This window comes from Tachyglossus aculeatus, unplaced genomic scaffold (assembly GCF_015852505.1).
Source record: "Tachyglossus aculeatus isolate mTacAcu1 unplaced genomic scaffold, mTacAcu1.pri scaffold_268_arrow_ctg1, whole genome shotgun sequence".
Classification (NCBI taxonomy): Eukaryota; Metazoa; Chordata; class Mammalia; order Monotremata; family Tachyglossidae; genus Tachyglossus; species Tachyglossus aculeatus.
Window position 1 is genome coordinate 28,112 of NW_024044983.1, and position 12,602 is coordinate 40,713.

The 12,602-nt window shown below is 51.3% G+C and overlaps 1 protein-coding gene across 1 annotated transcript; it reads left to right on the forward strand.

Moving 5' to 3' along the window:
* The first annotated feature begins 5,982 nt into the window (after window positions 1–5,982).
* Window positions 5,983–11,347, forward strand: LOC119923804 (caspase-14-like). Its single transcript, XM_038743035.1, has 6 exons — window positions 5,983–6,023; window positions 6,483–6,632; window positions 7,225–7,450; window positions 8,104–8,220; window positions 9,701–9,804; window positions 11,243–11,347. The coding sequence occupies exons 1-6, from the start codon at window positions 6,009–6,011 to the stop codon at window positions 11,345–11,347; spliced, it is 717 nt and encodes a 238-aa protein (XP_038598963.1). The 5' UTR covers window positions 5,983–6,008.
* Window positions 11,348–12,602: the final 1,255 nt, after the last annotated feature.

The window sequence follows — 12,602 nt, forward strand, 5'->3', positions numbered from 1 at the left end:
CCCTTCTGCATCGCCCTGACTTTATTCATCCCCTGTCCAAGCCCCACAGCACTTATGTTCATATCTGTCATTTTATTTATTTATATCACTGTCTGTCTCCCCCTCTAGACTGTAAGCTTACCGTGGGCAGGGAATGTGTCTGTTATGGTGTTGTATTGTACTCTCCCAAGTCCTCGGTACAGTGCTCCGCACACACTAAGCACTCAATAAGTACGATTGACTGACTAACTGACGCTGGAATTATGAGAAGCAGCCTGGTGTAGTGGATAAAGGCCGGAGTCAGAAGGTCATGGGTTCTAATCCCGCTCCCCCACTTCTCTGCTGGGTGACCTTGGGCAAATCACTTCACTTCCCCGGGCCTCAGTTACCTCATCTGGAAAATGGGGATTGAGACTGTGAGCCCCAAGTGAGCTCCTTCTAGACTGTGAGCCCTCTGTTGGGTAGGGACCGTCTCTATATGTTGCGAACTTGTACTTCCCAAGCGCTTAATACAGTGCTCTGCACACAGTAAGCGCTCAATAAATACGATTGAATGAATGAATGACAGGGACTGTGTCCAACCCGATTTGCTCATATTCACCCCAGCACTTGATACAGTGACAGGCACATAGCAAGTGCTTAACAAATACCATTATTATTATTATTATTATTATTATTATTATTGTTATTCTCCTTGACTCATTTCTCTCATTCACTGAATGCCTTATGGATTGTAATCGCAAACTGGAATCTTGCTCTGAGAGAGTGGCTTAATGGAAAGAACACGGGCTTTGGAGTCAGAGGTCGTGGGTTCAAACCCCTGCTCTGCCAATTGTCAGCTGTGTGACTTTGGGCAAGTCACTTACCTTCTCTGTGCCTCAGTTGCCTCATCTGGAAAATGGGGATTAAGACTGTGAACCCCCCACCCCCCGTGGGACAAACTGATCACCTTGTAACCTCCCCAGCACTTAGAGCAGTGCTTTGCACATAGTAAGCGCTTAACAAATGCCATTATTATTATTATTATTATTATTATTGGGAGTAAGGAGGAATAGTGTGCCCACACTTTATAGCATTTCAGCCTGGCTCAGTGGAAAGAGCCCAGGCTTGGGAGTCAGAGGTCAAAGGTTCGAATCCCGCCTCTGCCACATGTCTTGTGTGTGACCTTGGGCAAGTCACTTAACTTCTCTGAGCCTCAGTTACCTCATCTGTAAAATGGGGATTAAGATTGTGAGCCCCACATGGGTCAACCTGATCACCTTGTATCTCCCCCAGCGCTTAGAATGGTGCTTTGCACATAGTAAGTGCTTAACAAATGCCATCATTATTATTATTATTTATTGAGCCTTTACTATGTTCAAAGAGCTAGACTAAACTCTGGCGAAACATCTGAAAAAAATGAGAGATATTATACCTACTCTCAAGGAGCTTTTCAATCTAGACTGTGAGCTCTTTGTGGGGAGGGATGGTGTCTATTGTATCGTACTCTCCCAAGTACAGTACTCTGAGTGCTCTGCACACATGTGAGAGAGATGGTCAACGTAGATATGAAACAGTTGAGTGAGAAAATTAGCACAAATAAAAAACCTGTGATAAATAAATCAGCTGCAAATTAATAAGCACATGGGAATTCTGAGGAGGCTAATGGGATAGAATGAGGCCTTAATAATAATAATAATGGTATTTGTTAAGCGCTTACTATGTGCAAAGCACTGTTCTAAGCGCTGGGGGGATACAAGGTGATCAGGTTGTCCCACGTGGGGCTCACAGTCTTAAACCCCATTTTCCAGATGAGGGAACTGAGGCACAGAGAAGTTAAGTGACTTGCCCAAAGTCACAGAGCTGACAATTGGCGGAGCCGGGATTTGAACCCCTGACCTCTGACTCTCAAGCCCGGGCTCTTCCCACTGAGCCACACTGCTTCTCATGTCCCAAGAGTCTGCACTGTACTCCCCGACTCCTCACCACTGGCTTTAAAGCACTCAATCACCTTGTTCCCTCCTCCCTCACCTCACTACTCTTCCACTACAACCCAGCCCGCACACTTTGCTCCTCTAACGCTAACCTACTCGCTGTACCTCCATCTCCTCTATCTCACCGCCAACCTCTCCCCACGTCCTGCCTCTGGCCTGCAACACCCTCGCTCCTCTTATCCGACAGGCAATTACTCTCCCCCTCTTGAAAACCTGATCGAAGGCACATCTCCAAGAGGCCTTCCCTGACTAAGCCTTTCTTTCATCTTCTACCACTCCCTTCTGCATTGTCCTGACTTGCTCCCTTTATTCATTCCCCCCTCCCAGCCCCACAGCAGTTAGGTACAGAGCTGCAATTTATTTATTTATATTAATGTCTGTCTCCTTATCTAACCCGTAAGCTCACTGTGGGTAGGGAATGTATCTGCTTACTGTTTTATTGTACTCTCCCAAGGGCTTAGTACAGTACCCTGCACACAGTAAGCACTCAATAAAAATGTTTTATCGACTGACTGACCTGTGGGAGTTTATATTCACCAGCTATATCTCTTCCTAAGGCTATCTCTGTGTTCCCATGTTTTTCTCCAAGTACCATATAGAAAAATCCTCGTATCCTAGCTCACAAACCACCTCTCACTTTCCAGAACTTCCTTTCCCTATTCCCGATGTGTCAGGAGAGTAAAAGCTCTAGTGTATATTTCAAAGTGCCTAGTTGGCCACTTGTCTGCTGCATGACCTTGGGAGAGCCACTTAACTTCTCTGGGCCTCAGTTACCTCATCTGTAAAAATGGGGATTAAGACTGTGAGCCCCACGTGGGACAACCTGATTACCTTGTATCTGCCCCAGAGTTTAGAACAGTGCTTTGCACATAGTAAGCACTTAACAAAATGCCATAATTATTACAGTGCCTGGTACATAGTAAGAACTTCACAAATACCACTATTATTATTATTATCATTACTAGTTCAGGGCTCCGTATGTCATATGCACCCAGGAGAAGCAATCTAATGGGGAAGTTGGTCTGACTGTCTTCCTTGGGTCAAGGGGAGCAGTCCAACTTTCTGTTCATGTCTGCGGAGTAAAAAGGAAATGGCTGCTTGGACAGTGTCCAGTTCGTTTGGTCAAGGTATATCATCCATTATGTTGCAAACTTGTACTTCCCAAGCGCTTAGTACAGTGCTCTGCACACAGTAAGCGCTCAATAAATACGATTGAATGAATGAATCCACGTCCTGGCAAGCCCAGGGCAGTGTCATTAACTCTCTGTGGATCCAACAGTAACAACAGAAGTCATGGAGGAAGAGGAGGAGGAGGACTGGACAAGGTCAGACATAAACTGCCCACCCACAATCTCCTCAAACTCAATGACCCCGCTGGGGCAGCTTCGAGTCCTACTCGCCAAATACATTTCCCTGGCCCAGTCCCCAAGCCAGTGAGACCCAGTGCAGCCCTGGGAGCCCTGCCAATACTCAGCTGCAGGGGTGGGTGTCATGGGAGTGGGCTGGTGTTGGGCGTGTTCCCTCTGCTCAGCTGTTACACAACCAGCAGAGCCAGGGAGCAATTTCTCCCAATAGGCAGACGGGCTCTGGGTCTTCTCCAAGCTTCACCCAGACAAATCAGCCAGCTCCCCAGGACCGGGAAAGGGACAGGGATTCTCCCCAAGGACACCTGACAGAACTACACCGACGAGACCACTCTCAAGACTCCCCGTTCACCCACCAGGAAAGACTGTTCTTGACTGAGCGAGGAGTGAGTATTTATTTACCCGCACGCCCTCTCCCCGGGACCTCAACAAAAGGGTTCTTTCTTCTCCTTCTCTCCCCCAACTTTCATGAAGGCTAAAGCACAACGAGCCCCTAGGTCCCTCTCCTTGGGCCTGGGCTTTGGGTTGGGACAAGGACAGGGAGGTTTGGGGGTCTCCAGCGGCTTTGGAGTCTTTGCAGCTTGCATTTGTGGGGAAGGGGTGGTTGCGGGGAAAGGAACTGCTCCCCTTTCCCTATCGTGTGGTCAGAGAGAGTCTTCTCCAGGGATCCATACGTGCCCATCCTGGAACCTCTGGCCTGGCCCCTTGGTTCTGAAGATCAAAATAACGCCTAAATTTTAGATTGGTGAGCATCTTAGATGTTTTAAATAGCTAATCCCCATTCAGGATTCGTCTAGTTGGCTGCTCTTTGGAATCGACTCATTATGACTGTCTCAGTGGCAGTATCATTGTCCTTGATAGTCCGAACCATAGTACTCCTGTATGTTCCAAGTCATTACCAATTGAAAATTTACAAAGAGAGTCTCGGCACCTTTTCCATTACAGATTAGCCACTGATCTCCTCCCCTGCTGGGTCCCTGCCTCCAGCCTGTCGCTGGGGATCTATACCAGGCACTGGCAACTTTCTGTACATGTGCCGAAGGGTGCCAGAGTAGCCACCAGGCTCTGGGTTTTACGCTACTTTTGGGAGCAACTCTGCTGCACTCCAGTCCCTACCACCACCCCCCGGGCCACCATCCTGGACCCAACTCCGCCCTCCTTTGTCCAGTTGTGCTTCTGTCTGAGTCGGGTGGCGGGAGTGGGGTTCAGAGCTACATGGGGTTGGGGGGGTGTTGGAGGGTGTCATGGGATGAAAAGTAGCAGAGGCCATTTTGGAGTTTTTGGCATGCATCCTGCCCCCTCACATGCCCATATAGCCACCTGGATTGGCACTGTGACAGGAAGAAGGTAGCTGGTGCTTGCTCAGGGACTGCCAGATTTAGCATGTCCACAGCCTGAGGGATCATAATCATCATCAATGGCACTTACTAAACACTTATTCTGTGCGGAGCACTGTACTAAGTGCTGGGGAGAGTACAGTACCACAGAGTTGGTAGACAGGTTCCCTGTCCACAATGATGGGGGTGAGGGTGTGGGGAGGCGGGGAGGGGAGAAGGAGGACGTGAGAGGGAACATGTTTACAAATTCCATTATATTGTACTCTCCCAAGCACTTAATACAGTGCTCTGCACACAGTAAGCACATGATAAATATCACTGATTGATTGATTGATTGATGAGAGATTCAACCTGGTCGGTTCAGCAGCTCACATTCTATCCCTGGCTCTGACTCTTCCTCGCTACAAGCAAGGGCTTGGGTAAAGGGTATGCCCAAGGAGGAGAAGGGATATGGCATTATGGGGTGTAGCACCTTCATTTCAAGGAGAGGGGTACAAGAAGGGTAAAGGAGAAGGGCATGTTCTCCACGTCCAAGCTGGGCAAGAACTCTGCTTGCCATCCCCTCTACTAGAGACCTGAATGGATGCTGGTATACTGTGGGTAATTCAGGCCTCTAGCAGGAGGATGGCCACCTTTTTACCCTAAGCCCAAACCTTCTGCTGGTACACAGGCTTCTGCCCTGCCTGTCCTGCCACCTTCCCCTCAAGGCTGAATGGCGTAGCCCAGGAAGGAGACAAGAGAAGGTGAACAGAGGAGGGGCCAGGAGCGGAGGGAATGGGGTGGTGGGGAGGGGGAAGAAGGGGAAAGAAGAGTAGTGGCTTAAGAAGGGGCTACAGTCCCCACAGTGTTTTACCCAGGCACCCCGATGGCAGTGACTATTGCTGCTCTTTCACTCATCCTCTGTAGCACCAGCGAACCTTACCCACACCCGACCTGTGCCCGCATGCTAAAACCAATTACCTGAACCAAGCCGCAGCTTTGCTGGTGGTGCCACTGGGCAGATAAAATGCAGGTTGGCAGGTCTCTCCCGCTGCAAGCTATACCTTGTGCCTGGGGCTTGGTCCGCAGTGTGGCCCTGGAGGTATTAGATATTTCTCTGTGAGGGAGCACAATCAATAATCCTGATACTGAATAGTGGGAGAAGAGGGGAGAAGCCCAAGTCTTCTCCCCTGGACCCTCTCCTCAGCCCCACTATTCACTGGGTTAGGGAGGAGAGGGGAGTGGCCACTCCCAATGCTGCCCAGTTCCACGGGTCCTGATGGCCTTTCTGGTGGGGAAAGGCCATCACCTTTTTCTCCGATCTCATGATCCAGGTTGCCGCTCTCTGTGACATCCCCAGGAAGGACGAAAGCACCATGAGTTCTGAGGAGGTGGGTGTGGGTTGAGGGAAGGGAGGGCATAGCGGGGAAGGGTTTCAAAAAAGGACATGAATGAGAACACTGCCTGCCCCCAGCCCCAGAACCCCTTCCCCTACCCTTTTTCCTCTGTCCCTACCCCTTAGTTTACCTTCCCTTTGTGGAAGTCTTCAGCACCCCATGGCCTCCCCACTCAACTCAAATCCGCTCCAACTCTCCTCTGTCAGATGGGGAAGCAACCCCACAAACGCAGGTCTGGAAGTTATGGGGGAGAAGAAAGGGGTTCTGGGTGTTTTCCTTCATCTGCCCGGGAAGTGGATCCCCGTGGATTTCCACTCACCCCCTGCCCACCACCAGACACGGTACCTCATCACCCTCACCACCCTGTCTCCATCCCTGTTCCCCCTGACTTCCCACCAAGATCCTCTCCGTTCGTCCCCACCGGCTCTGCCACACTCACCCTCCTCCCTGCAGATGGTCTATGACATGTCAGGAGCGCGGCTGGCCCTCACTCTGTGCATCACCAAAGGCCGAGAGGGAGCAGAGCCGGACATTGCGGCACTGGAGAGGATGTATCGGGCCCTGAGGTTTGAGAGCACTGTGAAGCGGGACCCACCTGCTCAGGTACCCTCTCACCTGCCCAACCCTGTGGGTGGCCGGTTCCTGTCTTGGCTGGAACTCTCAGAACACGATCTTGGCAGAGGAAGCAGAGCGATGGGGCATTGGGGAGGCACGAGAAGATGGCTAGAGAGTGAGGGAGACTGAACCCCCCAAGGTCTGATGAGGGCAGGGACCTTGCATACAACTTGCATGAGGGGCAGTGTGGCCTAAAGGAAAGGACCCAGGCCTGGGAGTCAGATGACCGGGGTTCTAATCCTGGCTCTGCCACTTACCTGCTGTGTGACCTAGGACAAGTCACTTAACTTCTAGGTTCCTCACTTGTAAAATGGGGATTCGATCGCTTTTCGCCCTCCTGCTTAGACTGTGAACCCCATGTGGGACAGGGATTGTGTTCAATTGGATTAATTTGTATCTAGTCCAGCACTTAGAACAGTGCTTGACACATAGTAAGGGCCTAACAAATACCACCATGATTGTTATTATTATTGCACCCTCCAGAACCTGGAGAGGTAGGTTAACCCCTCTCAGTCTGTCCTTCTCCCTCCCTCCTTCCCTCTCCTGCCTTCCATCCCTCCTTCCTTCCCTCTCTTTTTAGGGCTTTCGGGACGAAGTGGTGCATTTCAGAGAGGAGATGGAAAAGCGGACAGACCCCATAAGCTGCTGCTTCGTGGTGCTCATGGCTCACGGGAAGGAGGGACGCCTGCTAGGGGCAGATGGGCAGGTGGTGGAACTGGAGGAGCTTTATGATGTCCTGACTAACAAGACCTGCCGGGCACTCCTGGGCAAATCCAAAGTGTTCATCCTGCAGGCCTGCCGTGGGGGTCAGTCGGGGCCCCTCTACACTCCTGTGGCAGTAGATGGGCAAAGTGGGTAGGCTGGGCACCCTAGCTCTCCTAGCCTCTGGGCCACCCCCACAGCCACCACCTTTGGGCCTTCAGCTCGGACCTCCAGCTTGTCTATTCTGATGGCCTCAGACCCACCCCCCCCGCACTTAGGTCCCTCCGTAGTTGCCCATTTATGTCTCCGATCCTTGTCCCTTCATGTGTTCTCAGCCCGCTTCTTGGTTTATGCCTTGGGAGGGGCAGGGGGGTGTCTTTCATCTCCCCGGCCAGACCATCAGTTCAGCCCTTGGAGACAGAGAATGTGTTTCCCCTCCCTCTGACTCTCCCCGCTATTACCCAGTACAGAGTGTGTATGCCCCATTCCTCCGGTGGTCTACCAGCCCTGCTTGGATCCTAACTCCTTTCAGCCCCATGTGGAAACCCTCAGGTCTTTTTGGAGCCCTGGGCTGAAAGAAACCAGGAGTCTAGTCCAGACAGCCAAGACCTATGTTCCCAGGGCTGTGCCACATAGCACGCGCCGGCGTCTTCTACTCCAAATTGATGCAACTCCCTATTCTTAAACCTTCTGTATAGCTGGTCAGACAGTTAAGGGCAAAGGGTTCTGAAAATAATCTCTGTGCTGGGGGTTTCAGACCAGAAGGACACAGGCGAGATGTTGAGGACAGAGCAGGTCCTGACCACCATGTTTCAGGAGCTTCCAAAGATCCCAACTTTCACGGACACCCTGCATGTCTACCCCACTGTGGAAGGTAAGGGCTCCCACTGCCACCCACCACTTCCTCGACCTTGGGGATCCCAGGCAATGTACTACATACCTCCAACTAGCATAGATCCTGGGCAGAGAGAGCGGAAGGCCAACAGGCTTCTGGCTCCAGGAATGGGTGGGACCGTGGTTGGGTAGGGATTGTCTCTATTTTTTGCCAAATTGTACTTTCCAAACGCTTAGTACAGTGCTCTGCACACAGTAGGCGCTCAATAAATATGATTGAATGGATGAATGAGAGCAAGAGCAGAAAGAAGAGAGGGAGATAAACGGTCAGAACAGATTAGACAGCATTGAGGCTTTGGAAAAACCCCAAATCCAAAAACCCATATCAGGATGGGGACATGGGGCATAACGGGGAGTGGGTAGAGGAGAATGATGGGTCCAATTGTTCCCCAGCCCAGGATCATAGAATAAAAATAATAATGATGGTATCTGTTAAGCGCTAAGCGGTGGAGCAGGGATTAGAACCCAAGACCTGTGACTCCCAAGCCCGTGCTCTTTCCACTAAGCCGTGCTGCTCCCAATAATGATAACATTTGTTAAGCACTTACTATGTGCCAAGCACTGTTCTAAGCGCTGGGGTAGATACAAGGTAATCAGGTTGTCCCACGTGGGGCTCACAGTCTTAATCCCCATTTTAATACAGATGAGGTAACTGAGGCCCAGAGAAGTTAAGTGACTTCAGCAAAGTCATACAGCTGACAAGTGGTATCTGTTAAGCACTTACTATGTTCCAAGCACTGTTCTAAGCACTGGGGTAGCTACAAGGCAATCAGGTTGGACACAGTCCCTATCTCACATGGGGCTCACAGTCTGAGGGCAGACAGTGGGTGTTTTCCATTTTACAGTTGAGGTAACTGAGGCCGAGAGAATAATAATAATTATTATGGCACTTGTTAAGCACTTACTCTATGCAAGGCACTGTACTAAGCGTTGGGGTGAATGCCAGCAAATCAGGCTGGACAAAGCTCCTGTCTCATATGGGGCTCAGAGTCGTAAGCCTCATTTTACAGATGATTTAAGTGAGGCACAGAGAAGTGGAGTGACGTGCCCAAGGCCAAATAGCAGACAAGTGGAGGAGCCGGGATTGCGTGGCTCAGTGGAAAGAGTACGGGCTTGGGAGTCAGAGGTCATGGGTTCTAATCCCGACTCCACCGCTTGTCAGCTGTGTGACTTTGGGCAAGTCATTTCACTTCTCTGTGCCTCAGTTACCTCATCTGTAAAATGGGGATGAAGACCGTGAGCCCCACGTGAGACAGCCTGATCACCTTGGATCTGCCCCCAGCACTTAGAACAGTGCTTCGCGCATACTAAGCACTTAAATACCATCGTTATTATTATTAAATGGGCCCTGAGGGACCCAGTGTTTAGGAGTATCAGCAAGATAGAAAAGTCTTTGGCCCAGAGCATTGGGACTGCTCCAGTTCCGAGGCCAACAGGCTCGTTCTGCTCACGTCTCTCAGGGTACATCGCTTACCGGAACGTTAAGAAAGGCTCCTGTTTCATCCAGACTCTGGTGGACGTCTTCATCACGGGGAAAAGTAATATTCTGGACCTCCTGACTGAGGTGAAGAGTCACCCAAGTCCCTCCCGCCACCCAGTCCTGCGCTCCGGTCTCTTCCCTCCATTCCCTCCTCAAAGACCGGGGGGCCTCAGGGCTCCCCGCCCCCGTCCAACATTTACCACCCCAGCCTGGAGTTTCCAGCAAAAGGCCCTCCCCCAGTCCCGGCACTTTGCTCTCCCCTGATCGTGCCTTGAATCGGTACAGTGGATTTATCTTCCCAGAGGCCTTTCATGTCAATATTCTCATTGTATTTTCACAATAACCCAGTGAAGTTGGGAGAACCATCCCCCTTTTGCAGAGGACACTGAGACAGAGAGAGGTGAAATGACTTGCCTGAAGTCACCCATCAGAGCAGCAAAACCCTTTTCTGATTCCTCAAACCATGCTCCTTCCACCAGACCATACTACCTCCAGCGGTGTCTCCCTTCCCTCAAATTAGTGTTTCAGCCAGCTGTCCCAGAACTGATTCTCTTCAGAAAGCCCAGCTCGGCCAAACCACCGGCCCTGACATCAGTACCCAGGACCTTTTCGGTCCATCCCCTCTCCACCTGTGTCCATCCAGAGCTTTTTTAGCGTGCCATTGCCCAGGTGGCTAGCCCTCCCCAAAAAGCACATGGGTGCGAAGAAAGGGAGTGCACACCCAGATGGGGTGGAGAGGATGCATAAGTCTGCTTGCACCAGATTCTTCCCTGCTGAAGATGCAACCAGATTCAGTACCCCACTCCCGTGCTGAGGATGCCAAGTCGCTAGCCCTTATAGGAGTGATGGGAGCCGGTAAGGGTGGCCATTCATTTGGTTGTATAACAGACAATCCAGTTTTCAGCTGGTCTGTCCCCTGTCGAGTACTGGTGGGTTGGAGAGCAGAGATTGGCAAAGGGGTGTCTGGTATTCTTGAGTGTCATCGGTGGTCACCCTACTGCCAGTGGTCCCCCACCCCAGATCCCAGCCAATGGGGAATGGGGCCAGTTTTCCCACCCTAAAAGCCTCACCTCCGCCCCCCTCCCCCATCCCCGTGGCTCCAGTGAAACCCCAGAGCTTCCACTGAGTGGGGCTGGAAAGACCCCAGATTGAATCTCTCTGACCTGTTACTTCTGGGTCATCTGCCCCCACCCCTTCCCAGCCCCATTCCCTTTGGCCTCACAGTGAAGCTCCTGCCACCTTTGTGCCCCTTTACTCTCACTGAAAAGTTGCCATCTCGGTGTCTCGGTCTGGACCTTGGTATCCAAAGTTAAGTTCATCTGCCCTATCTAGAACTCAGGCATCCAACCTCCCCACCCCAGCTCCTATCTCTCCCTGAGATGACTCCCCTCCCCACCCTCGTTTCTGTGACCCCCTCAGCTAGGTTGCCATGACCCAGAATTCCCAGGGGGTAAATGGGGATAAGGATTCCCCTGGGGAGTCACCCCTCCCCGCGATCTGACCCTCCGGGAGTTCTCCACAGGTGACCAGGCGGATGACGGAGGCCGAGCTGGTCTGGGAAGGTCAGGTGAGGAAGGTCAACCCGGAAATCTACAGCACCCTGAGGAAGCAGCTGTACCTGCAGTAGAGGCATCGGGGGAGGCAGCTGAGCAGAGGGCTGGAGAGAGTGGAGGTGGAGGGTGGGAGAAGGGAGAAGCTTTGGCTTGCGGGAACAAGGGAGCGTAACATGGGACAGGAGACATGGGGAATCCTCCTGTGTGTGTCAGGGGACCATTGAAGGGGAAGGCATCTGCCTGAGACAAGTCTGCACATCATTTGAAAGGAATCCTCGAGAGGCAAATCCTTCTTCTGACCCAAATATTCACAGGGCAGAACTAACCTTTGGCACCTTGCTAATGTTAAGCAGGATGGTCCCACGTGGACAAGACTTTTCCCCCCCTCTTTCCCCTCCTGGCCTTGTTCATTTACCTTCCTGCCACCCTGGGAAGCGCAGCTAGGTGACAGTGGGCTGAGGGCCAGGATGGTGAGTGGGGAGAGAGCTTGGTTCCTAGTGGCCCAGTGTGGAAGGGGTCTGGTAAATTAGGAGCCGGAGGAGTTCGCTGGAGCCGCTGATCGGCCAAGGAATCTGCATGATTGACAGGCTCATCCTAGGGATGCTGCTGTCAGGACAGGCTCGAAGGCCAGACTACCGGTCTGTGATTCTGAAAACATTAATCCTATTGTCTGCCCAGCACTTAGTTTAGGGTGAAATCTTTGGCTTGCCCCGTGCCGATTTTGGCACATACCTGTGGTGTACAGGAAAGGCTGCTATTATACCCCACCCCCTACCACCACATACAAATTCTCGCTTCTGCTCTCCCAGGACCTACAGAATATACATTCCAACCGACACCCTCCTTTTTGACTAGTCAGGCAATTATCACCAGACTGTACTAAGCCCCACCTATTTGGAGAACCCAGTTCTGGGCACTGTGGGAGGGGCAGAGGAAAAAGGAGACACTGTCCCTGCCCTTAAGGGACTGACAGTCTGTTTGGAACACAGACCATGAGCACACACATGCAAACATACATAAACACACATCACCTTTAAAGAGGTACATGAAATGCACACAAAAAAACCCAGATAAAATGAAAAATGCAAAACAGCAGAAACAATGGGAGCTTCTTTTTTCAACTAGTATATGAAGCTCTAGCCCAGTGATAAGGGCACACTGAATAATTGGAAAAACTAGAGCCTGGATGAGTTCATCCTGGACGCCTTCCTGGAGGAGGTGCAGAAACTGGTTTAGCAAAAGGGAGGGTGAGGTCATTCCATAGGTGGTAAATTGTGGCCAGGGAGAGGAAGCAAGTTTTCTTGGCTAGAGACTAAAGCATTGGCCAGG

Coding starts and splice junctions, on each gene's coding strand:
- LOC119923804 (XM_038743035.1), top strand. Junction 7,451..8,103: donor CCTGCAGGCCTGCCGTGGGG/GTCAGTCGGGGC, acceptor TGGGGGTTTCAG/ACCAGAAGGACACAGGCGAG. Junction 8,221..9,700: donor TGTCTACCCCACTGTGGAAG/GTAAGGGCTCCC, acceptor CACGTCTCTCAG/GGTACATCGCTTACCGGAAC.